Consider the following 25,852-nt stretch of genomic DNA (forward strand, 5'->3'; position numbering starts at 1 on the left):
GAAATGGAAACGAGCTAAGTATAAATAGGTACAGGTTTGTAGGGTTGTCTATGTAGTTATAACAATATTTTTTTAATTTGTTGGTAAAAATCTGGTTTATTCGAAGTGAAATTGGGAATAAGTCTTTAATTGAAATAGATAAGCAATTTAATATAAGTAAGTCGATTTTGCAGAGACATGTAATAAGATCAATGAAATCTCAAGGTGGACAAAAATGTCTAAGTAATACATAATATAATATTTAATATTTGTTCAGAGTGGGGGTATTCATCTGATTAATCCATGGAATAACCTAATCTACCTACCTAATCACCTAATCTCTTAACCCAGATAGAAATATCAGCCCCTAAGTACTTACCAAGAACGGAGAAATATAAACCGTTTCTAAGAAAGCCCACTATATATATATATATATATATTTTGTTAATGCACTGTCGATTGCACCTATAATTGAGGTGATGTCTGCCATGTACTTTTGTCAGTTTTTCAATTTTTTTTATTGATTATCACTTTGTTGGTGCAACTAAATAAATAAATAAATTAAAACTATATATAAAAATAAAAGTAGTGCCAGCCCTAGCAAATTTCTCATTTCGTCCCAATTAACCGCAATTTTCGGGTAAATAGGGATTACACCTATTTTTGCATTTTTTGCTTAAACTGGAATGCTAGTTGCATAATTTTAAATTACACAACAAAGATGCCCCCAAGACTCAATCATTTTGATCCTGATATAGCATTATATACATCAACAACTACCTTAAAATGGCTCATAAAGTTGGAATTTGTCCCTAATCGCCCCATTTTACGGTAACGTATTTCATAGAGATAGTGAAAATATACCGTAAATTTTTTTTTTAAAGAGATTTTATGACCTGGTAACTAAGACTTTTAAGTCATGTCTTATTTTACTTTATTTTCTTAATTTTATGAAAAATGATAATATGGAGTGAAATGAAATGAAGATGATTAATTTGAGACATTAATCAACTGGGATGAAATTTAATGAAATGAGATGATATGGGATGAAATATAATCGCAGTAAAATGGTGGTCATTTACTGAGATTTTTTCAGTGGACTTTTTGGAGGAACCCGAGAAGTTACGTCCAGCAGCTTTGTTTCATTTTCCCACATTTGTGCACTTTCACAGATATTAAACAGTTAATAAAGCACCATTATTACACATTTAAACCTGAAGAGACACTAAATAGATAAAATAAAACAAATCACACAACTTCACTCCTCGCGTTCCCGCCAAAAAGTCCATATACCGTTAACACTTAATGTTGGGTACAGACTACAGCATAGATTATACACTTAATATATTACAGACTACATGTATGTCTAATTTTAAAAATATTTAAGAGTTTAAGAGTAAATTACCCCAGTAAAATATTATCAATTGTTATTACAAAACAATTGAATTAAAGAAGAAGCTTAAAATAATTATAATACTTAACAATAACATTGCTATTCAAGTAATGAAATTGAATATGTTTCATTGTTTACCTCTTGTTTGCTATCTACAAACAAGAGGTAAAGAATGAATTGTATGAATATTTTCTTAAAATTCATTAAAATAGTGTAGAACAAACTTATTTTATATTTTCAGTACCTATGTGTATATTATTCGTATACAATGGAAGCTATGATGCAGACAGTGACTACAGTCTGATAGTGGCAACAAATAGAGATGAATTTTATGATCGACCTTCTGCAGAACTTGCGCCTTGGAAAGACAATCCAAATATCATTGGAGGTTTGGGAAATACCTACTATACCATTTATTTTAATAATATACTTATTATTTTATATTAAGAGTTAAGAGTCTATAGTTTGGTGTTGATTGATAAGCATTTGTCCAGCAGAGTAAAACTAGGTTGATGATGAGAAGTCTATATATGTTTAAGTTACTGCTAGTAGGTATTTATATGTTTTATTTTTATAATCTTTAAGACTATATAATTTATAATATTTTAGTATTATATAATAACGTCTGATTAAGTACCAGTAAAACAATATTGTGCACCAGTATTGGTTGATATTTAAATATCAGTACCAATAGATTCACCATTGACCTATTTTTTTAAATTGGAATACGTTGTTTTTATTTTGATATGAAAAAAAAAACATTAAGTATTTAAATTACAAAATTGCTTATTACTAATATTATAAGTAACTCTTAGGATTCTACAATAATGTTTACATGTTACAGGATTAGATTTAGAAGGGGGCTGTGAAGGAGGGACATGGCTTGCTGTGTCTACCCTCAGAAAGAAAATGGGAGTACTTTTGAACTTACCAAATACACCAAAGAAAAATGCAAAAAGTAATTTTTGATTAATACTCCTAATTAAGTAATATGAAAATAAGACTATCAATAAAACTGACTAAATAAATCAATAAGTATAAGATTAGAGAAAATTATAAAAATTAAATAGTTTGTAAATTTTTTAACTACGTAATGTTTACAAGCCTTTTATGACCAACCCTCTATCTTATGATACTAAAACAAACCCAGAGAAGGCTATGTTTAGCTTTGGTGAGTCAACCATTTTGGAGACAGAGGAGCATGAGTGAGAAAGATAGTTCTCTTGCACAAACTAGCCAATGTATTGTTTATTGGTTTGACTTTCTTTCACATACCCAGAGCTTCAACATTTGAAATAATACTATATGATTTAAATTAACTAGCTCAAAAATGGTAATAAAATTTTTAATTTGTGGTGCCCTAGCCATTTTTTTCTTTGCTTAGATGGGTAGACGACTTAACACCAGGTGGGCTCACAGCCCACCTGGTGTTAAGTGGTTACTGGAGCCCATAGACACAACGTAAATGCGCCACCCACCTTGAGATAAGTTCTAAAGTATAGTTACAATGGCTGCCCCGCCCTTCAAACTGAAACGCATTACTGCTTCACGGCAGAAATAGGCAGTGTGGTGGTACCTACCCGTGCGGACTCACAAGAGGTCCTACCACCAGTAAAAACATGTACAAAATTATAAATTTTCTCTAAACTTGTTTCTTTAAACTTGTTTCAATTATTTTACATTAAACATGTGACAGAATTTATGACCTGACTAGGTATATTGGTAGATACCATTATCCTGCCTATTGATGCCATCAAACATTCAGGTATTCTAATTTGAAGGGTGGGAGGTTCCCTAGAGTGACCACATTCAATATCATGATAACCTAGCATCATGTGACCCATCTATCCATCTGGAACAAGAGAGAATAATTTAAATGTATTCTCTTTGTTATTACTATTTTTTATAATTCATTTTGTTCAACAGGCAGAGGCAAAATTGTAGCAGAATTTGTGAAAAGTAAAAAAAAGGCTGCATCATTTGTTCAAGAAATGAAATCTTATTTTGAAGAATGTAATAATTTCATTTTTGTAGCAATTGACTTTGGGTAGGTTTCAGTCCAGTAATTATTCTATATTCTCAATATTTGGGATGCTTTTCTGTGATTACACGACGTTACGTGGCGATTTTACGTAATCACACAACCATACATAGAATAAAAATAATAATAAAAAATTCCGGAAAGAAGTTAGCGTAGAATATATATTTTTATTAAACGATATGCCAATTAATTGCTCTTTAAATGCTCTATTAGAATCCGTAATTGCTCCACACTTATTACTATTAGTTAACTTTTAATTAATTTAAAAAAAAAAAAAAAAATTTTGCTAGAAAACCTAAAATATCCACTTTATTGTAATTTTTTTGCTTAAAGAATTGCTTCCAATTTGCTCTATTAATTAAAAAAGACATCCTAATTTGGCAATATTTATAATAATTAATACAAAAAAAACAAAATGTGTGCAATTCACACGTGGTAGAAGTGAAACCTTCCAAAATTAAAATACAATTATCCTAAACGTCATAAGTATATGTAAAATTTTGTCATTAGTAAATAATTGTAAGGTAGCGCCCTCTGTGAATTGATATTTTAATTTCACGTATAATCCTAAATTAAAATTCACTACAAGAGCTTTCATACACAAGTTACTATTAAAAAATCTCACAGATGGCGCTGTATTAAATAGTATGTATATTTCTGTCTCATTCTTTGCTGGCTTCATCCTACACATTTTTGTATTTGTGTCTCTTACCTGTCGTTTTTTCCGTTGCATCCGGTTTGAAATCACAACGATTCTAAAGAAGTTTTCACTTCAAAAAATTATTTGCATGTAAATTGTTGCACTATGACGTCATCAGTGGTCGTTGAATCCACTGAAAGCTAATATAATGGCATATCGCTTAATTAAAAAAAAAATTACGCCAACTTCCTTCCGATAAAAAAAATCGAAAATATCAAACTTGTTCTAAAACAATCAGACTGAAATGCCTTTTCATTTCCCCGCTCGTTTTCAGAAACACCACGCCAGTCATAAATAGCTTCACGAATGTCACAAACAAAATAACAACACATACAGATCCTTGTTTGGGTTTCGGAAATAGTTTACCTGATATGCCATTGAAAAAAGTTGAAGCCGGCCTTACTAAAATGCATGATATTTGTAAAGGACTCAATAAAATTTCTATGAAAAGCAAACTCTTAGAAGAATTGACTGCACTCTTGAAGTGTAATGAAAGGTACAATATAAGTTTCTAGTTTGTTAACTTCTAGTTGCAGAGTAAAGTATCATCAATATAAGGCTAGTGAAAGTGGAACTCTAGATATACATTTCATTTTCCAGTCTCTGTTGAATTTTTTTTCTGTTAAATGTTTGGACGATTTTCACAGCCTAAGTACTTAATACTGAATGGAACGAATAGAAATCACAAAGTAAATGTCGCCACTCGCCTTGACACGTGAATTCGAAATTTCATATTGTATAGGTAAACACCACACAGCAAAACCTCCTAATATGATGCCTCTCGACCAGTAATTTTTAATTACAAAGATCTAATTTTACGGGCTCGGTTAGTGTATGTGATATTTTAATCGTGAAGTCGATCGAAACCACATGTATGTATGCATTTTCCACAATTTGAAGTACTTTGAAATTTATTGTAAATTTTATGTAAAATTTTGTTTTGCTTTTAAGGCATCTACCTGACGCCCAACTACATGAACGTAGGCCTAATTTATATGAAGAATTAAGTTCTATATTTGTTTGTGTACCTGAAGAAAGATATGGAACGAGGTAAGATGCCAAATTCACTTATTTTTGAAGATAACAACATACTTGTTTTAGTGTTACTGTATTTTTAATATGTGTGCTTAAAGGTTGCTCATTCCCGATCCTGCGGACGGAATGGGAAGCAGTCGACGTCGCCCAAAACACGTCATTTCGGATCTTCCCGATCCACTAATAGTGCTTTTAGGTACCTCAAGCACCGGTCATCGTTCTCGTCGAACCCGTCGCTTGCGACGAAGGGCTCGACGAGTAAATAAACCCACAGACACAGCCCACTGAGTTTCTCGCCGGATCTTCTCAGTGGGTCGCGTTTCCGATCTGGTGGTAGATTCTGCGAAGCACGGCTCTTGCTAGGGTTCGTGTTAGCAACGTCGTCAGGTTTGAGCCCCGTGAGCTCAACTACTAGTTAAGGTTACGCTGAAAAACCCTCTAAAGGCTATCAGCTTAGGCAGGGGAAAAAAGGTTGCCTTTCAACATTTAAGGCTATGTCTATAGAAGTACATATTACTAATGAGTATATCATCAATATCAATAAATTTTGTTGTTGTTTTGTAAATAATTCAATCAGGTCAAAGAAATATAACATTTACGTGCATAAATAAAATAATACAGATAAGTTGAAATACATTAATTGCAACAAAATAAATTCAATACAGCCCTACTAATACTAAATACTTAGTTTCAACAGCGTTGGTTATCAAAAAAATTAAAAGATTCGAAAAAAAAGACTTCACGCAACATATACAACATGTAACATAATTAACGCACACCCTGAAAGTAATTTGTTCAGAATCGGAATCTGGATCGATTTTGATTGTTTTTTATGTACCAATTTTTTTTTCTAAAATTTAGTTAAAACTAAGTATATTACAGTCACCCTACACAGCTAGCTAAACAGTTCATAGAAACGAAAATGGAACGTAAGTCAGGGTATTAAGACTTTTTAAAATGAAATATCTAATTAGTAAAAAAAAATATTATTTAATTAAAGAAATCTGATACTTATTTCAAGACTAATAGTCTATTACAAAATAAAATACCTACGCACACAATACCAACAGTGACCGCCGGCACACAGCAACACTGCAATACATAAAAGAAAACCACGTAATACAAAAATAAATACTATCCCTTTCTTTCGTCGGCTTAATATTCTTACAATAAACGGCAGGCTAATCCCGATGTTCGCGGCGACGCGGCTGCGTCGGCGGTGATCAAAGAAAAATCTAAACAACGAAGTCAACAAAATATTTTTGACAAGTCAGTCACGCCGCGTCCACCTTATCGATAAGAGGTCAAGTGATAGTGCAAATAAAATATCTCCCGTATTTCGCTATGTCTTTTCGGTCAGTGGCCTCCTAGATCAGCTGATTTGACGCCTCTCGACTTTTTTTTGTGGGGGCGAATTAAATCGCTAGTTTATAACACACAGACAATAAGTGCCGAAGAACTAAAGAATAAGATAATAACCGCCTTTGATAAAGTGAAAAGTGACATTGCAGTATTATCTAAAATAAAACAACAAATACGAAAACGGTAATTAAAGTACATTGAACAAGGGGCGCGGCGAGTAGGTGTCTGTGTGTGCGTGCGCAGCGGAGTGTGAATCGGTGACCATTTTATTTCCACGAAATGGGAATAACTAATTTCACAAATAATCAATGTTATCGCACATATAAATAATATTTGGTGTATGCATAGCGTTTATACTATTAAAGTCTAATTGGGGTGTTTGAGGGTGTGCGTTAAATATGTTACATGTTGTAGACTTAATAAAATAATTTAAATTTGAAAATAATACTAAAAACGCTCATAAAAACAGAAATCTGTACAGGATAGGCGGAAATGTTTCACGTTCTTTCCACTGTGATTAGGCTTTAAGGATAGTTGTCGAATTTTCTTAGTAGGTCGCGATTCCAATCCGGTGGTCGATTCACCGAAGCACTGCCTTTGCTAGGGCTAATGTTAGCAAATTCTCCCAGGTTGACCTACACATTCGGTACGTACGTTCTTGCCACGTACAACTGGCTTGGGAATGAGCTCCTCTCTACGGTTTTTCCCGAACGCTATGACATGTCCTTCAAACGAGGCTTGTGGAGAGTACTTATCGGTAGGCAGCGACTTGGCTTTGCCTGTGGCATTGCTGAAGTCCATGGGCGTCGGTAACCACTTATCATCAGGTGGGCTGTATGCTCATCTACCTACGAGAACAATAAATAAAAGTCAGCCTACCCCCTCGAGGTTACTGGAAGTGGGTAGGCAAAAAAAGAAGGAAAAGTAATTGTGAATTATTTTCAGGGCGCAAACTATATTGCTTCTCACGAAAACTGGTCATTTAGAAGTACACGAAATATCCATGAAATCATCAATTGATAAAATAGAACCCAAGTGGGAAAAACATAAATACCAATTTGACCTGTGATAATTGTTTTTATTTTGTTGTTCAAGTTTTAGTTATAAATATATAACAATGGTTCAAAAAAAATCTGTGTATTCATTTTATTACATTTTGTTTAAGTTATATTTTACAAACTCCAATTTTCAGGTCTCAATATATCTGGAACACAAAAGTCATTATCTTGCTCTAAAACACAAGCCAAAAATTTTGGTACATTCAACAATGTACCTGACAGAATATGTGGAAATTTTGTAACTTTATTATCCACATATGTAAACATCAGCCTCTTACTAATGAAGTCACCACTTAAGGATACATTTGCTATGGTAGCATATTTTTGTTGGGAGCTGGAATACATTTCCACAGACAACCTCAAAGATTCCCACATGTTAAGCTGATGAGCAGCTGTCATACTTATCCGAAAATGATAATCAAACCTACTGTAATATTGCTTCAAAATTTCTATCAAATTATCCAACATTTCATTTATATCTGTAGCAGCTTTTGTGACTGCAAAAAATTCTACAACTGCAGCTTGACTAACTGTTAAAAGACTATTAAAATCAGATGCAACTGGAACATATTGTCTACCCATATTGAAATACTTAAGAGGCAATACTTTTGGATACAAAACATTTTTAGCATGATATGCCATATAAGAACACAATGAACCACCACCTGTTAAATGAAGTCTACTGTCTGAATTAATTTGAGTATCTTCATTATGATGCAGTATAAATACTGTATCAGGATTAGTGTGGTTGATGCCACAGCCCTCAACAATGACACTTTTCACAAAATCAGGATTTGAGAATTGTATGAAATTATTTTTCTTTAAAATGTCACTGAATAAAAACTTAGCTCCTAGTTCAAATATTGCTGCATCTCCTTTTAGATAGTAGTTTTCATTGTTTTTAATAGTTATTAAATTGAGATCTTGACCAATTTTTATGTGATTCTTGTCATTTTTTGGAGGTTTTAAATGTGTGTACACTATTTGACTGTCACTTTCAGGGGTTTTATCATGCAAATTGTTTGGTAACTTCAGTGCTTCAACAACAGCTGCCTCTTCAGCTGACCATAGAGGTGCTTTTATCTTCCTAATATCATCCTTAATCAATGTGATTTGCAATTTTAACTTATTAATTGCTTCTTTTTCAGACTCATTTTTTATTATCTTCCCTAATTCATTAGCTAGTCGATCTTTTTGTTGTTCATATTGATTTCTTTTTTGTTTCAGTTCCTCATAAAAGTGCCAAAGTTCTTCTAATTTTTCAAAATTATAATTATATTTCCTTTTTTTCAAATCATCTTTTATATTATTTATGTTCTGAAATTTTTCTGGAAAGTCTAAATAAGGAGTGACATAAACATAATTTTCTGTTGCCTTGGCACCATTGATGAAAAGAGCTGAATATCTTTTTGGGGTTACCAATAGGTTTCGTGTTTTGAACAGTGTGTAGAAATGAGTTTTATATATCATTGTCATCAATTTTCTTCTTTTTGTTTGGACTTTCCTCTAAAATAGCATCACCATCTTCATCTGTTTGAGATTTCTCAATATTTTGTGAAACAATTTTTCGTTTTGTTGCTGTTTTGAAACTCCCGTGGCCAGCAGCTCTCTCTGACTCTTCTATAGTATAAGGTTCAAGCTCGAGTGCTTTTAATCTCCGTTTATGGACTTTTGTCTTGAAATGATCATTCAAAGCTTGTTCATCAATGAAATACCTTGCACAATGTAGACAGTAATGTTGTGCTGCTCCTGGCAGATCTAAATCAACTTTTTGGTTCAGTAATTTTTCAGCATTTTCTGAAACATCAAAAATTAAAGTTTAATATAAATTGATCACTAAAACCATCAAATAGCATTCTTAAGAATAATGATTTTGTACAATGAATGTAATTGTCTTTTTTGAATTTAACAATACAGTTCAGACCAACGTGGAACGTAATGCAAAAGCAAATCATTCAATCAGTGTCAGAATAATAATAAAAAGTATTTAGACAATTTAAATTTGCAGTTTTCTTTATTTATCTAAACAAATTTTTAGCTTGATGGGAATTTAACATCTTAGTTATAATGCCAGTAGAAATGTATATCTCATTATGTTGGGACAAAATTCCAGGTAAAACAATGTATTATTGCTGACAATACAATATCTACAATAATTGCAAGGCAGAAACGTCCAAACTTTTGTATACATCTCATTATGTATCCGTATACATAGAAAATTACCCTGCCTTATTATGCAGTATTGTTATTAAGAGTAGTCCTGAATTATTTTTAATTTTTTACGGAATCTTCAACTGCCAGATGTGGATTTAGTATTAACGTTTCATTTTTCGTGGAAATATATGAGTGCCAGTGGGTCAATGTTCTAAGATGATTTATTTGGAAATGGTCGAAGCTCCGGAACTCTATAAAATAAACTTTCATCTAACCTAAAAAAAAGAAGATACACGTGTTTTCCAAGTTTTAGCTATATAAATAAGACAAACCTTCCTTTAAATCTTGGTCTATTTCATCCAAATCTTTGTTTCTGTTACGCACTCTCCACCGCTTTTTTAAATGTGTGTCGCCACAATGATATTTCTTGCGCTTATATGTCATGTCGGTCTGATTACGGTTCACACAACACACACCACTGAGCAAGTAATCACTACGTTATCACACACAGCTGACGAACGACTTTGCGAAACGGTAGTAGTAGTTTTATTGTTTCAATTGGAAAGGCAAAGGTATCATACCATGCAGCCTAATCTTTTATATATTTTTTATATGAAAAATGATTTTATGAGAAATAAAATGAAGTTGATTAATATGAAACAGGGCATGAAATGAAATGGAATGAAAACGAAATGAAATGTGATGAGATGATAAGGGATGAAATTTAATTTAATCTCAGTAAAACCTATCTACTCCTAAGACTCGGAAGTGAATAGCCCTGGCTCTTCTGCACTTTGCCAACAACTTTTGGCATGATATGTATTGTGGATATAGGTTTGATCTAAGAACACCACGGGTCTTTTCTCCACGGTTCGATTTTTTCTCATCTTTTCTATGTATCTAGCGCGCTAAGCAATTATATCGTACCATTAATAATTTCCTTTTTAACTGGCATCATTTGTATTTAAAACCAATACTTTGCAGTATTCTCTGTAGCGTGACGCGGCTTCCTTCAAACCCAATGTCTTCTTTTAACACTGTGAGTAATTTATTTAATGTAGGAAGTTCTTTTGTTACCGAATAAAAGTGGTGAATTTTATGGTGAATAGCACATAGATCGATTCCATACAAATCCATTTTTTTCGCACGTGGGCGACTCAATCCTTTTCGAAGTACTAACCGCTACTTTTCCTTCTTGTGTTATCCTCGAAACTATTTTCTCAGACATACCTGCAATTTTTTTAATAGATATAAACAAAATGGGCACTTCAGGATTTTCAATAATGTTGATAAACTTTAATGAAATGTCTAAATCTTCAACAATAATAAAATACTTTAACCTAACAATAAGTACGAAAGCATAAAAAAGTCCCAAATAAAATGGTAAAAATCACTTAACTGGTATCCCCGCTAAGTACCTGTCATGGCGGCTACTCTCTTACGAACATTATTTATTGGTATCAAAACCCCGAACATATATTAAGTGTATAATGTATGCCCCTAGTATCTACGTGACACTCTGGTCTACAAGGTGGGCCACTCCTAATATGTATCACTGAGCCCTGCCCTGGTCTCTTCTCGTCCATTATTCGCCGGTCACAAGTTATTACACCATCTAGCCGGGAGCTTTATAGTCTAGGCAACAGCTTGGCACTCAATGAGTCCTGACCGTCTCAGTCACTCTCCGTCTCCATTTCTACATTTTCTACCACTACTCTATTTCTACCGTAATACCGGACTTAAAATTGGAGAATTGCAGTTATAAAATATAATTGATATCTTCTGGTTATGTCCCTTGGTGAAACGAAAAGCATTTATGGTGACTGCTGGTTATGTCTATGGACCCCAGCAATAACTTGACAAAAGGTGCATCAAAAGCATATATAATTGAATAAAAACAAACATTATGCATTTTGTTCTCAGATCCTCTGCTCTCCTACCCGGAATATGCTTTCAATGTGGGCATGGGCAAAACCGTGGGCATTGGTGCATAATCATAAAGACAAAAAAAGTGTAGAACAAAGAAATTGTTAGAGCTCATTTTATGCTTATCAATTAAGTTTATAATCGTATAGCTGTAGCGTTTATCTTAAATAAAAATAAAAATATTCGACATCATATTTATAATTCAACTAAAACATTAAGGAATACTTATGGCGATTAACACTTCTTCTTAAACCTCAAGTCTTAGAACAATAAAAGTCATTTTTTTTCTTCATTATTATATTCTTATTACAATAATAAAATTCAGGGAAACAGTATCATACATGAATAAATACAATTCTAACCATTAAACAATGAACTTTCCTTCTACATTTAGATAATTCTCTATAAATCTTCGAAAGAAGGTTTTAAACATTTCGCAACAATGTATAGATTATTTCGTTACTTCATTTTCTTTACAGGAATGATTATTTGAATGATTCAACGTTCTACATTAGCGACTCGCGGCTATACGGTTATTACTATATAACTGTATGCGGAACCGAGATAAAGTTTAGATTACTACTACCATAACTCGAGGAATTAGACCTTGCGTTCAAAAAAAATTAACAAAATAGAAAAAAAAACGCGTCCTCTATACGCGTTCTAACTATCTAAGTGAAGGCATCAAATTCAGGTGATCACGTGCGTGCGGTCCGCTTACACACTCGCACACATACATTACACAAAAATTAACATCATACCACTATTTCCGTCTAAAACTAAACCTAATCATATCTAAATAATATTCATAATCGAATAATAAACATTTTTCCTTTTTAATTTCAACTGGCTCAAAACTGTAAACATTATATACATATTACAATATATTAAGCATCTCTTCTTTATGGGAGAACTGAAATTATTGCACGGTAGAGAATATAATATTAATTAATTTTCGTTCGACCAAAATGATTTCTTGTTTCATTACAATGAATATAAATTATCTTTAAGTAGATTATATTTTATGTAATAATTTAATGTAATTCTCAGATGTGAGAAAGCAACGATAAAGTACCGCCAATTATGTACATAAGTAAATTCATTAATTTACTTATTTATTTACGTAGTGGCGAACCAAGCTTTCAGTGAAATAATTCAATATATATCTTCGGCTGTATTATCTTCAACAATATCTATCACATGGAATCTTTTAGTTTAAATATTATACATTTTTTTAATCAACTACGTTCGTTTATAGAAACTGCAAAATTAGAATATTAGTATACATATCTCTATATTCGCAGAACGCACGTTACATACGGTTGAATTATAGTATCTGTTTAAGAAGCTTTATATTTTGACAACTCATTTTATTTAAAAATAAAGCACTTTTAACAATACATAGTCGATTAGCGACTATATTAATATAATTTGTACACGCTAAATTGTATGATTCTCAAAGGACCAGCAGAATAAAAGCTACAAGTAACAAAGCACCCCCTCAGCTTTACCGACAGATAAATTTTGAATTATGTTAATATAAATGAAAAATTAGGCCACAGCATCGCAGAAAAATAAAATCATCAAGGCATTTTACGTAACAATTACGAAGGTTGTGAGGGCACAGCATATATTATTATATATATAAGTTTATATCTGGTCGCTATTGAAATATTCACGTAAATCTCGTTCTGAGGAGGGCTCGAGAGCTAAATCAGCTAAATGAGTATTCCTCTCAATATAATAATTTTGTTTAGCAAAATGTACCTACTGCAAACATAGAAAGTACTACCGCCATAAATGTTTAAAATTAATTAAGGTTCTCCATATATAGCGGTATATTGTTAGATGGAAATGTGTGAAAGTTACAAGTACTTAACAACATAATTTATATTTTTTTGTCGAGACTGAAGTTTTTGTGTAGGCGATAAGGACATTCTGAGTGTCATGGCCTCGAATCGTGTGGTGTAGTGTCGGTGTGTGGGAGGGCGCCTGTCTCAGTAGGGAGCGAGGTTCCCCCAGACGAGGCGGGTGGCGGCGTTCTACATGCCGTACCCGTGGTAGGGGGCGGGCGAGGGCGCCTGCGCAGTGTATCCGTACGGCGACGGCTGGGGCGGCACCACGTACGGCATCGATGGACCTGTAACATTTTGAGTTTATAAACTGAAGCTTATGGTAAAGTTAAATATTTACCTCAGTGTCCAGTCTCAATTGTCCTACAATGACAAAACACAATTACAAATTACACTACATATTTGTGAACACACATTCCTTATTTTAATTATTTACTTAATAAATAACAATTATGTGGACAATGTACCGTGTGCGCGATTAAATATTATTTAGATTTGGTATGGCACCACCAATCACTAGTCTGCTCCGGTGAGGGGTGGATAGTATGAATCCTATAACCATATCCCAACCTTAATCCAGTATTAGAGGTCATTAAGTTAATGATGATAATATGGAACAACTGGCTCATCTACTCTATATTTTCAGGGATAATTTCTGCAACACACTACTCAGCTTTGGAATGAATTTCCCTCTACATGGATGTGGTATCCTATTCTTCAAAAGAAGTTTGTCCTGAGCAATAGGCAGCAGCATGATTGTGCCCCTGGCATTGCTTATCCATGAGCAGATGACCATTGACCATGAGCTCCGTGTACCGTATACTCAGTTACAGACTACAATAAGTGTTTACGAACCGGCAGTCAGCATGAGTTGTGGTTCTATTATCATGGTGGGCTTCGCTTCGTGCTCCGCACTCTCGGTGCTTCGCTTGGCGTCTGCTTCTTCAAGCTTCTCTACTTTAGTTGTCAACTCGCGAACTGTCTGTTTATCATAATAAAAACGAATTAAAAAAATAAAACTAATTTTAGAGTCGCTCTGAATGTTTAAAAGTTTTTCTAGTCTAGAAAAAGTTTTCTAGTCAATCATTGCTTTGGTTCTTGTGACATGTTAAGTTAACAGTCACAGACATGTATGTTTTTTTTAATAGAATTGAATTAGGAATCAATCTGGCATTTAATACATACCTGAATAAGATAGGGCATGGCAAAGTCCATGATGTTATGTCTCCATGCGAGCTCGATGACAACGTCGGGTTTCAGGAGATCGTAACACTAAAACGAGATAAATTATTGTACATAAAGTTTATTTAAATAAATTTAACTACTCCAGGGGGCTTGCACAAAAATATGGTATCTGTTAGAAATTATATATACAATAAAATTGTAAGAATTGAAAGACTTACATGTCCTACAGATTATTGACATTTTTTTATATGGCAAACCCAACAATTTGGATGCTCTTTTTTGTTTAGAAGAAGAAATAGAAAGTATTGTCTAAACACGTACGGGCTTACCGTACGCGCTACCACAACTTAATATCCCACTGTTTGTTTGTGATAATGGGATTTAATTATTTCAAAGAATTCTCCTAGCTAAGTTCTTTTTAATGAAGTCATGTTGCAGTTAAATGCTACAGTACCTGATATAAGCAAGCCGAGAAACATTCGAAATTATCTCTTTCCAAGAACCAGTTGAGGAGCTCTTCGGCGACTTCGGGCTGGCGCGACTCCGATGCATACTCCATTGCATCGGCGTACAAAGCGTCTTTCTTACAGAGCTCCACGCTTTGCTTCCATCTGTTATTACCTGTGAATTATAAAATAACCTTGGTTATACTGTATCCTGTTCCTGAAATTCATTTAGTTTATTCATTAAAGCTAATGTGCTAAAGCTTTTTTTTTATTGCTTAGATGGGTGGACGAGTTCACAGCCCACCTGGTGTTAAGTGGTTACCGGAGCCAATAGACATCTACAACGTAAATGCGCCACCCACCTTGAGATACAAGTTCTAAGGACTCAGTATAGTTACAACGGCTACCCCACCCTTCAAACTGAAACGCATTACTGATTCACGGCAGAAATAGGCGGGGTGGTGGGGTACCACGGTAGGTGTAGGTATACCCACAAGACGGACTCACAAGAGGTTCTACCATCAGTAATAATGCTTGTGGTAAATTTTGTTTGATACCCAGCAACACTCGGCGTGTTTACTATGAAGAAATACCGTTTTGAAGTTCAAAATGATAATGATTAATATATTGGGTTGGGCTATAAATTTACCTACCGTCTAAGTTATTACAGACACTTCATTGATGATACTAGACATGTCATTAACTTGTAAATACATATTTATATAAACTGTTTGAACATTGTATTAATATACATTATATACCTTTGTATAAGTAAGCGGCAATCCGTCTGAATTCTGTAAGTTCGTGTTTCTCCAACTGTTGCGCCAACGCAATAGTGTCGAAGTTGTCGAAAGCGTCTATCGATGTTCTTAAGCCCTGTTTTATAAATTGTTCATGGTAAACATTTTGAACTTTATATACATAATATTGGCGATTTCTTATAAGCTTAGTTAAGGCAGGGATATGAAACGGTAATTTAAAATGTTCAAGCAAACTTACTTGGTAATCCTCCTCATCAATAAGCAGCGAGTTCAATGCTTCATTGACAGCCTTATTGTTCAAACTCTGCACTGATCTTAAATAGGCCTTCACTAGTTGCAGATGACCAGCCTTGGTGAAGAAGTTAACTGCTCGGGTGTGATCCATGCGTGGGGCCAGTACTAACAGTAGATCGTTAAGGAGAAGTGGCTTGTAGTCTAGGTAAAATTGGATAGCTTTGTAGTACAGTTCCATGTTCGCGACCTATTAAAACAACACAAATATTAAAACCTCAATTATTTAAATTAAGTTCTTAAAATCATATTCTCATTGTACCCTACCATTAAAATCAAAACAGACTAACAGTTGAAAAGAAAAAGTCTAAAACGTTTTTTAACAAACTTACTTTAGTGATTATGTCTTTGAAGTGTCCCTCGCGCCAAGCCTCGGTGGGATGCTGCATCATCGTGAGAGCAGCGTTGTCATACTCCTCATACTTGTCATACAGGAATACCAGCTCTGACCAAAGATGGGCATGTTCAGCAGCACGGAGTACCTGACAATGCCATTTTTTATTAATAATCAAAAGCATTAAGAGTTAACACAGCCAGTATCTTGGGAACTGTGCCTCCTTCAAGCGCATTGCAAGATTTGTTCTACTGTATGAATTGATTTATGTTAAATTATTTTGATATGTTAAGTTTATTGATATAATTATTGACATAAAGAAAATCAACAGCTATATCCAATTTGGCCAACAGATAAAACTTTTTTTTTATTCCTTAGATGGGTGGACGAGCTCACAGCTCACCTGTTGTTAAGTGGTTACTGGAGCCCATAGACATCTACAACGTAAATGTGCCACCCACCTTGCGATATAAAGTTCTAACGTCTCAAGTATAGTTACAACGGCTGCCCCACCCTTTAAACCGAAACGCATTACTGCTTCACAGCAGAAATAAGCAGGGTGGTGGTACCTACCCGTGCGGACTTACAAGAGGTATTACCACCAGTGATTACGCAAATTATAATTTTGCGGGTTTGATTTTTATTACACGATGTTATTCCTTCACCGTGGAAGTCAATCGTGAACATTTGTTGAGTACGTATTTCATTAGAAAAATTGGTACCCGCCTGCGGGATTCGAACACCGTTGCATCGCTACACACGAATGCACCGGACGTCTTATCCTTTAGGCCACGACGAAAAAAACTTATTAATATCGACTCGTAAATAATGGAAATATCAAACAAAAGTAGTAACATAAGTAACAGTTTACATTAGTTTAAGCTATATATCAAAACAACTGACATTTAAATTTCATATTACAAAATAATTCGCAAAATAAAAATCACACTTGTCTCTAGAGAGATTCTCTGCTTGTATCAGAAATAATTACATCGCCTTTTTATTTTGACTTTTACTAGTTTTTTTTTTTGTTATAATAATATTTCAATTAAACATCACAGTACCTTGGGAATGTTAACGCGTGACCAGAACAGTTCGAGGTGCTCCCTCATCTTCACGGGCTTGTATTTTGAATACAAGATGGCGAGTTCGGTGAACATTCCCATGTGAGCTCTCTCCAGCCCTAAGGCAGCTTCTAACAAGCTGATCAGCTCGTCAAAGTGACCTCGGTCCTATGAAACAAACAAATTGAAGCAATTATAATTTGAAGCATGATTATTGATACCGGTTGCCAGTGCTCTCGATAGTTTTTTCAGATGGATCCTAAGGATTTATGGAAATGAATTAATGTCCAATTCAATTATCTGTAAAACGAACACCCTGTATGTCAAGTTATTGCAAATTTACAAAAGGTTTTCTTTAGCGCATATTAAAAAACAACCTGGTAGTAATTGATGAGGTCTTCAAGTTCGTCAGCATGTACTACAATGTGCAATCCGCACATTTGCGCGAGTCTGAATTCACCGGCGTCCACGCACGCGAAGCAGACCTCCTTCCATGTGCGCGTAGAGTTGGCCTTACGTGCGCTGTCCACGGCACCTGAATTCGAAAACAATAATGTAATCATTAGCATAGTTCAATGAAACAATGTTCTTGTCACCAGTTAAGTTCCAGTCATCACATAAATTTAAATAGAGAAATGTCAGTTTTTATTAGTCTATTACTTAATAGCCCTAAAATTGCCGATTTTTTTCTTACATGAATCGACCATCGCTGAGCGCTTGCGAAGATTGTCGAAGCATTAACGTTAGTATATTCATTTCGAAGCATAATACTGGACTTGATACCTCATGCAAAAAATACTTTTTATCGCCTCCGTGAAACGTCAAGAAATGCCTGTTGAATACATACATACCTTGAAATTCTTTCAGATGCACCAAAGTAATGGCAAGACGAGCGAAGTTGCTGACGTTGTTATACAAGAGTTTCGCAGCGTTGTACATCTTATCGTCGAAGCAACGGTCACCGATTTTCTGGATGTCAGCATGATTCGGGCCAGAGATAAATTCTTCCAGGTCGGCGAGGCGACCGGTGCGGGCGTAAGCGTAGATCAGTTCGGACTCTATGTACGATTCGCGCGCCTTCTTCCGGGCCATCTAGTTGCATATAAAATTAACATGAGTATATTATTGTGTATATTGAATATCTATACTAATATTATAAAGAGAAATGATTTGTTTGTTTGTATTGAATAGGCTTCGAAACTACTGGATTTGAAAAATTCTTTCACTATTTGGAAGCTACGTTATTCCCGAGTGACATTGAAAAAAATTAGGGATCCTTACTAAAACTCCAATAATGTAACCCAAGGTGTAAAAAAATTACCTAAAATATTCTTTACATCGCGTGCCCTGCGAAAACTTGGTAATAGAATAAAATAATGTACTACGACTTTGTAGAACACATTATTATTTACAAAAAGTGTCGCGACAGCATACGACTAAGTATTATAGTTATGCCGCAATAAGTGTACTTTAATTAAAAAATAAAACAACGTCAAATATAATTGAAATTTTTGTTAAAGACCCGAGCGGAGCCGGAGCGGGCCGCTTGTATATTATAAAGTGAGTATAGTATACTGGTCAGACAAGATTAGATGTCGTCTCCACGGAATGTTAAAGAGTAATAAATAAAAAGTACTTCCACTGCCTTATATAAATCATTAAGTCGCAATTTAATTTCCATTGGAATAACAGCTATAGCGTATTAGCTCTCATATGCCATCAGGTTTCTTACATAGTGAGAGAAACCGAAAAAGTACTGACCTGCAAATACCTCACGAGATCATCCCAAGACTCTTGCTTGGTAGCAGTAGCTACAACGTCCATGTAAGCGGAGGGATCGTCAGCTTTTATGTAAGAGTCGATGGCTTCCTTGACCAGACCTTGCTGTAGTTGAGCCTTTGCGAGCTGAGACCAAACACCAGGCTCGTTGCATCTCTCGGCAAATTCGTAGGCACGCTCGAGGTCTTTCACTTGTTCAATCAGTACCTGAAATTATTTTAAACAATAATTAAAAAAAAATTCAACAATAAAAGAAGAAATTCATGATACACAAGGACTGATTATAAAAGAAGAATGTCGTACAGATTTGGGTTGGTACAGAAATATATATTTAATGAATAATCTATATTTAATACTCACTTGTATAGCAGAAGTATTAACATCGAATTTTTTGAAGATAGCGAATGCCTCCTCGTATAATTCATTGTTGATAGCAATGTTGGCGATATCAGGTGCGTCGTAGTTATCCAAGCGATTGATGTATTCCATTACACGAGAACGGTCCGCCTTGATAGCTGTAATAGAATGAAAAACAAAATTATAGTTTGGAATCGTTGTCAGCATGGTTATTGGGTTTTGATAGTTTTGTAATATTGAATTGATGAAACTATTTCTTTGTCAATAAATTTAATAGAAGAACGAATAGCCCAAACTTATATTTATATTAAATTTTTAAGATTTTATGGCTAGCTACAAGCATATTAAGAGAAAAACATAGGTGAACAAACAAATCCATTTACAATTTTGTTTACATATATTCGTTCAATAAATGCATAATAATATGTATATAGAACGTCAAATAAGTACTTAATTAGCTTACCAGTAAGAATCAAAAGGTTCTGAAGGTTCCTGTGATCAGAGAACACAGAATTGTCAAGAACAATCTTTTCAAGCAGCTCAATGAGTTCGTTGGGTAGGTCGGCTGTCATGAAAGCTTTTACAGTAACCGAGATATCTTCAGGATCTTGAGTTTCAGAAAGAGCTGTTTGCACCACCTAAAAAAATAAAAGTATACTTGTGTAAAAGTAAAACGTTAAATTTATATTATAGTCTCAATTGTATTGAAGTAAGCACTTTAAAACTATAACAACTTTAAAATGCGTGGTACCATAGCCCACTGAGTTTCTCGCCGGATCTTCTCAGTGGGTGGCGTTTCCGATCCGGTGGTAGATTCTGCGAAGCACGGCTCTTGCTAGGCTTCGTGTTAGCAACGTCGTCAGGTTTGAGCCCCGTGAGCTCACCTACTAGTTAAGGTTACGCTGAAATAGCCTCTCAAGGCTCTCAGCTTAGGTAGGAAAAAAAAGAGAAAAAGTGGTACCATGATAGAAAACTGATTTACCTGGTCAATAAGTTGCCTCTTGTAAGGATTCTCCTCAGAGAGCACCTCGAGCCAGAGGTCCTGATCCTTCCTGCGCACCAGGTAGCGAGCCTGGGTTTTAAAGAGAGAGTTGTCGTTGCAGACGGCGATGAGCTCGCGGTCGCACTGTCCGCGCTCGTACGCCACGCACGCCAAGTGCGGGTCGCGCTTCTCGCAGTAGCGGCCAACCACGCGGGAGTCATACCTGACAATTATATTGACGGTAACTTTAATTAATAGCTTTTTACTGCGGCTACTGGTGGTAGGACCTCTTGAGAGTCCGCGCGGGCAGGTACCACCACCCTGCTTATTTTTGCCGTGAAGCAGTAATGCGTTTCGGTTTGAAAGGTGGGGCAGCCGTTGTAACTATACCTGAGACCTTAGAACTCATGTCTCAAGGCGGGTGGCGCATTTACGTTGTAGATGTCTATGGGCTCCAGTAACCACTTAACACCAGGTGGGCTGTGAGCTCGTCCACCCATCTAAGCAATAAAAAAAAAGCTATTCTTAGAGGGTTTTTATGGCGAAGCATCAGAAACAGGAGGTAGGCTATTTAATTATTGATGTGCAGCTTGTAATTTACTGATTGCAGTAAAAGGACAATGCTAAGTTAACAAAGATATAATTGAGTCGTCTATTTAGTCTAGTCAACAAGTTCAAAAACGTGTTAAATAGACATAAAGCTCCTAAAAATATGTACGATAGCTCATTGGATGCGGAATGATGTCTACAAAAATGTTTTTTAAGGGCTTATTAGCACATAAAAAATTGCGATTGTTATAAACAAAATAAGATTTAAAAAAAAAGGAATTTGGTTTTTCCTTAATAATTTCTAAAATAATGATATTTAAGGAATTTTGAAAAAAGATCCTGAAAGAGGAGGAAATTTCCAATAAAAAAGTCCCAACTCCCGGAATTCTATCTCTATTATTTATTAAAAAAAAATAACGCTGAAAATAGCGCTCCGCGAGGTCGCTACGGCATAGGCGCGCAGTCTAAAAAGCCGGTATATCACCTAAAATAATTTTTTTATAGTATTAAATAACAATTTAAAAATTTGAATAAATTATGGTGTAATCTAAACACTTGAAGGAAAAAAACCTCGGTGAAAAAAAAATTTTACATCGATTTTTCAAAAATTTACACCATTGTTAATTAACTAACTTTTTTCCAATCTCTGTTTTTATAAATTACGGTATAAAAGTTACAATAATTCATCTATAAATTTTTCCCTTCGTGGAGCTCTTATCATTTAAGTACTTAATAAAGTTAAGCAAAAAAATTTTTTTAATCTTTATTATTTTGATAATTATAATTTTTTTTAATTAACAAAAAATTTAATTTCTAAACAATGTTATGAAAAAATTTTTTTTTTCGTAATATCTTAATATTGCTGTTTTTGCATCTACCATAGGTTTTAATTAACATTTAAAAAAAAAAATTACGCTATTTGTTAAGAAATTGTTTATAAATAAATAGACTATTTTGGGATTTAAAAAAAAAAAAGAATTATCGTCTTATTGTATAGGTGAAATAAAGATTTAGAAAAAAAAAAATTCTTAAATAAATGTTTTAATTGTTTAAAATCGTTTTTTTCATATTTCAATTGTTTAAATAATTAGTTAAGAAATTATTTTTTTCTTAAAAATCATCATTGACTCTTTTCAGCGGATTAACAAAGAAATACATTTTTTTATAAATAATTTCATTGTTTATTAACTTAACAATTTGTTATAAAAAATTAATATTAATCGTTATATTTTTTTTCGAAAACTACAAAAAATTATAAAAACAACCATATATATAAAATATAGAAAAAAAAAATTGTATTTTTTACAGCATTTTTAGATATTATATGATAATGAAATTACAGCCGTTAAATGAAATTTCAAAAAATATCAAAGAAATCATAATTTTTTATAAACAAATGCTTATAACTGATAAACAATAGTTACAGGATCGATTTTGAATTTATTTTAAAGATAAATAAATCCTTTATAAAAATGACCTGAGTGTCCTTTACCGTATCTCTTATAGTTTAAAAGTTATAACAATTTATAACTTGACAAATTATGTAACGGCTATAATTTCATTATCATATAATATCTAAAAATGCTGTAAAAAATACAAAATTTTTTTTTCTATATTTTGTTATGTATGATTGTTTTTATAATTTTTTGTAGTTTTCGAAAAAAAATATAACGATTAATATTAATTTTTTATAACAAATTGTTAAGTTAATAAACAATGAAATTATTTATAAAAAAATGTATTTCTTTGTTAATCCGCTGAAAAGAGTCAATGATGATTTTTAAGAAAAAAATAATTTCTTAACTAATTATTTAAACAATTGAAATATGAAAAAAACGATTTTAAACAATTAAAACATTTATTTAAGATTTTTTTTTTTTTTCTATTTCACCTATACAATAAGACGGTAATTCTTTTTTTTTTTAAATCCCAAAATAGTCTATTTATTTATAAACAATTTCTTAACAAATAGCGTAAAAATTTTTTTTTAAATGTTAATTAAAACCTATGGTAGATGCAAAAACAGCAATATTAAGATATTACGAAAAAAAAATTTTTTTCGTAACATTTTTTAGAAATTAAATTTTTTGTTAATTAAAAAAAATTATAATTATCAAAATAATAAAGATAAAAAAAATTTTTTTGCTTAACTTTATTAAGTACTTAAATGATAAGAGCTCCACGAAGGGAAAAATTTATAGATGAATTATTGTAACTTTTATACCGTAATTTAGAAAAACAGAGATTGGAAAAAAGTTAGTTAATTAACAATGGTGTAAATTTTTGAAAAATCGATGTAAAATTTTTTTTTCACCGAGGTTTTTTTCCTTCAAGTGTTTAGATTACACCATAATTTATTCAAATTTTTAAATTGTTATTTAATACTATAAAAATATTATTTTAGGTGATATACCGGCTTTTTAGACTGCGCGCCTATGCCGTAGCGACCTCGCGGAGCGCTATTTTCAGCGTTATTTTTTTTTAATAAATAATAGAGATAGAATTCCGGGAGTTGGGACTTTTTTATTGGAAATTTCCTCCTCTTTCAGGATCTTTTTTCAAAATTCCTTAAATATCATTATTTTAGAAATTATTAAGGAAAAATCAAATTCCTTTTTTTTTAAATCTTATTTTGTTTATAACAATCGCAATTTTTTATGTGCTAATAAGCCCTTAAAAAACATTTTTGTAGACATCATTCCGCATCCAATGAGCTATCGTACATATTTATAGGAGCTTTATGTCTATTTAACACGTTTTTGAACTTGTTGACTAGACTAATTATCAAAGCCGGCAATGTGACTTTTGGACAATTATTGGTAAATCAGAAAAACGAATTATTGACTTTGTATTCCATTGGCAGTCACAAAACTCTTCTGAACGACATCTTAGATAAATAACAGGTTAAGTATTAACCTTTATTTAATGCAGGTTTTGAGCCGTATTCTTTGAAGGAGACGATTATATTCAAATAAATCTGAATTGACATATCAATAACATTTTTTTGTCCAAATGCACAGATTGCCACCTTTGATAATAGACGACTCAATTATAATTATAAAACAATTTCATCAATTACTTACCATTGATTTTCCCTGAGGAATCTCTCAGGATTGTTGTTGGAATCTATGTAGATCTTGGCTAGAGCATTATGTGTGGCTGGTTCGTTGCTGCCCTCATGTACTCTTGTTTCCAGCCAAGGAAGGAGGAGTTTCAGTCTAAAAGGATGAACATATCAAGTCATTACAAATTGGATTAGTTCTGTTTTTGAATAATTGAACCCCCCTTCTAAGTCCCATGTTTGTACTGCACTGTGAATCCATTTTAACTTTTCAAGTTTATTTAAGCTGCCAAATATAATATTAAGCATACCTATTCCTCTTTTCCACTTCAGCAACCAATTCATCAGTCGAAAACTGTCCCCGAACAACCAAGATCAGGTTCTTAATGATGTCTTCAGCACAATCAACATCTAACAAGCCACCAACTACGACTGGCAGACGAGAAGGATTAACCTGAAATCGAAATATGAATTTTTTTTAGTTTTGCTGAAAGGTATGGTTGCATTAATTTTACGTAATTTTATGCATCCTTGTTCTCTTGAAAAATTTACAGTGATATTCTCAGAAGTTTAAGAACTGCATATTTTGGCGAAAATAGCAGGCAGATCACAAACACTTGGAACATTTTACGTAAATTTATAAAGATAGTAATTTTATTACATTTTACATACCTTTTGTACATAAATCTCAATATATTTCTGAAGACTGTTTCTATATAAGTACAAAACCAAGTCGTGAACAAAGTCGAATCTATCACAAACTATGATAAGAGGCAACTGGTCGGGAAGCTTTGCTTCTTTGAGGAAATTCTTCACGCGCTCTGGGTTGTAACAGCTGGATTCGCGACAGATACGCTCCACTTCCTTGATTTGACCAGTCTTACATGCAGCCTGGAAATAAATTGATGAATATCAGTGAAAAAGAATTACTAAAGTATGAAAACATATTATATATCTGTGTATTTTTAAAACATCCTATTACAATACCATCATTGCGAATTTGTAGTTCAGCATGTTAAGTTAACATAGTTCCAATAAAATTTTATAAAAAATATAAGTTTAGTTTTCTTTCCGTATGATCTTTAGGTAAAAATATTAGTACATACCTGAATATATTTAAAGTGGACTTCTGGATCCTGGCTGAAGTTTACAATTGATCCCAGGAAATAGAACAACCCTTCATATGTTTTGAAACTCTCAAACAATTCAATTAAAGCCTTTGTTGTTAGTTGCTCATGGTATTTAGTGGCGATCTGGACACAAATCTGCAGATTCTGACGGATGTTAGCCTGAAGCATTGCTTTCAGACATTCAAGGGAGTCCTCTACGGACAAACTTCCGAAGTATGTGACAAGCCAGTCAGCCGGTAAAAGGTGAGTATGTACCTGTAAATGTTATATGACATATAATACTTAATTATATATATTTTTTTTAATTGCCCTGGTAGGCAGACGAGCATACGGCCTGATGGTGAGTGGTTACCGTCGTCCATGGACTTCAGCAATGCCAGGGGCAGAGCCAAGCCACTGCATACCGTTAAGT

At 33.5% G+C, this 25,852-nt stretch overlaps 4 protein-coding genes across 7 annotated transcripts in view; 1 reads left to right on the plus strand and 3 right to left on the minus strand.

Moving 5' to 3' along the window:
• The first annotated feature begins 1,292 nt into the window (after window positions 1-1,292).
• Window positions 1,293-9,365, plus strand: Tango2 (transport and golgi organization 2). Of its 4 annotated transcripts, none has more exons than XM_028184230.2 (7): window positions 1,293-1,339; window positions 1,614-1,760; window positions 2,217-2,330; window positions 3,299-3,419; window positions 4,388-4,609; window positions 5,065-5,163; window positions 7,456-9,365. In XM_028184230.2, the coding sequence occupies exons 2-7, from the start codon at window positions 1,619-1,621 to the stop codon at window positions 7,577-7,579; spliced, it is 822 nt and encodes a 273-aa protein (XP_028040031.2). In that variant the 5' UTR covers window positions 1,293-1,339; window positions 1,614-1,618; the 3' UTR covers window positions 7,580-9,365. The 4 variants fall into 4 exon arrangements, with proteins under 4 accessions (XP_028040031.2, XP_028040030.2, XP_089590023.1 ...); XM_028184229.2 differs by having other exon boundaries at window positions 1,307-1,479; XM_089733896.1 differs by lacking the exon at window positions 1,293-1,339 and adding an exon at window positions 1,373-1,537.
• On the minus strand, window positions 7,568-9,044 carry Slimp (Seryl-tRNA synthetase-like insect mitochondrial protein). Its single transcript, XM_028184228.2, has one exon. It carries the CDS (start codon window positions 9,042-9,044, stop codon window positions 7,683-7,685), a length of 1,362 nt encoding a protein of 453 aa, XP_028040029.2. The 3' UTR covers window positions 7,568-7,682.
• Window positions 7,568-10,287, minus strand: LOC114250377 (zinc finger protein 593 homolog). The gene is made up of 2 exons (XM_028184232.2): window positions 10,055-10,287; window positions 7,568-9,365 (listed from the first exon to the last, which is right to left on the minus strand). Exons 1-2 carry the CDS (start codon window positions 10,164-10,166, stop codon window positions 9,028-9,030), a joined length of 450 nt encoding a protein of 149 aa, XP_028040033.2. The 5' UTR covers window positions 10,167-10,287; the 3' UTR covers window positions 7,568-9,027.
• Window positions 10,288-11,830: 1,543 nt separating this feature from the next.
• The window catches only part of Chc (clathrin heavy chain), a 29,559-nt gene continuing 15,537 nt past the window's right edge, over window positions 11,831-25,852 (minus strand). The window contains exons 12-29 of the mRNA XM_028184256.2: window positions 25,417-25,695; window positions 24,983-25,201; window positions 24,622-24,764; window positions 24,333-24,467; window positions 20,701-20,923; window positions 20,182-20,356; window positions 19,722-19,876; window positions 19,344-19,568; window positions 18,434-18,674; window positions 17,960-18,117; window positions 17,583-17,750; window positions 16,517-16,666; window positions 16,132-16,374; window positions 15,894-16,008; window positions 15,141-15,307; window positions 14,687-14,773; window positions 14,357-14,483; window positions 11,831-13,788 (exon numbers count right to left, since the gene is read on the minus strand). Of these exons, the coding sequence (XP_028040057.1) occupies window positions 13,691-13,788; window positions 14,357-14,483; window positions 14,687-14,773; window positions 15,141-15,307; window positions 15,894-16,008; window positions 16,132-16,374; window positions 16,517-16,666; window positions 17,583-17,750; window positions 17,960-18,117; window positions 18,434-18,674; window positions 19,344-19,568; window positions 19,722-19,876; window positions 20,182-20,356; window positions 20,701-20,923; window positions 24,333-24,467; window positions 24,622-24,764; window positions 24,983-25,201; window positions 25,417-25,695 (3,108 nt within the window). The 3' untranslated portion in view covers window positions 11,831-13,690. The remainder of the gene's footprint in view (window positions 13,789-14,356; window positions 14,484-14,686; window positions 14,774-15,140; window positions 15,308-15,893; window positions 16,009-16,131; window positions 16,375-16,516; window positions 16,667-17,582; window positions 17,751-17,959; window positions 18,118-18,433; window positions 18,675-19,343; window positions 19,569-19,721; window positions 19,877-20,181; window positions 20,357-20,700; window positions 20,924-24,332; window positions 24,468-24,621; window positions 24,765-24,982; window positions 25,202-25,416; window positions 25,696-25,852) is intronic.

The sequence above is a fragment of the Bombyx mandarina genome, chromosome 16, assembly GCF_030267445.1.
Source record: "Bombyx mandarina strain Sakado chromosome 16, ASM3026744v2".
In the NCBI taxonomy this organism is placed as follows: Eukaryota; Metazoa; Arthropoda; class Insecta; order Lepidoptera; family Bombycidae; genus Bombyx; species Bombyx mandarina.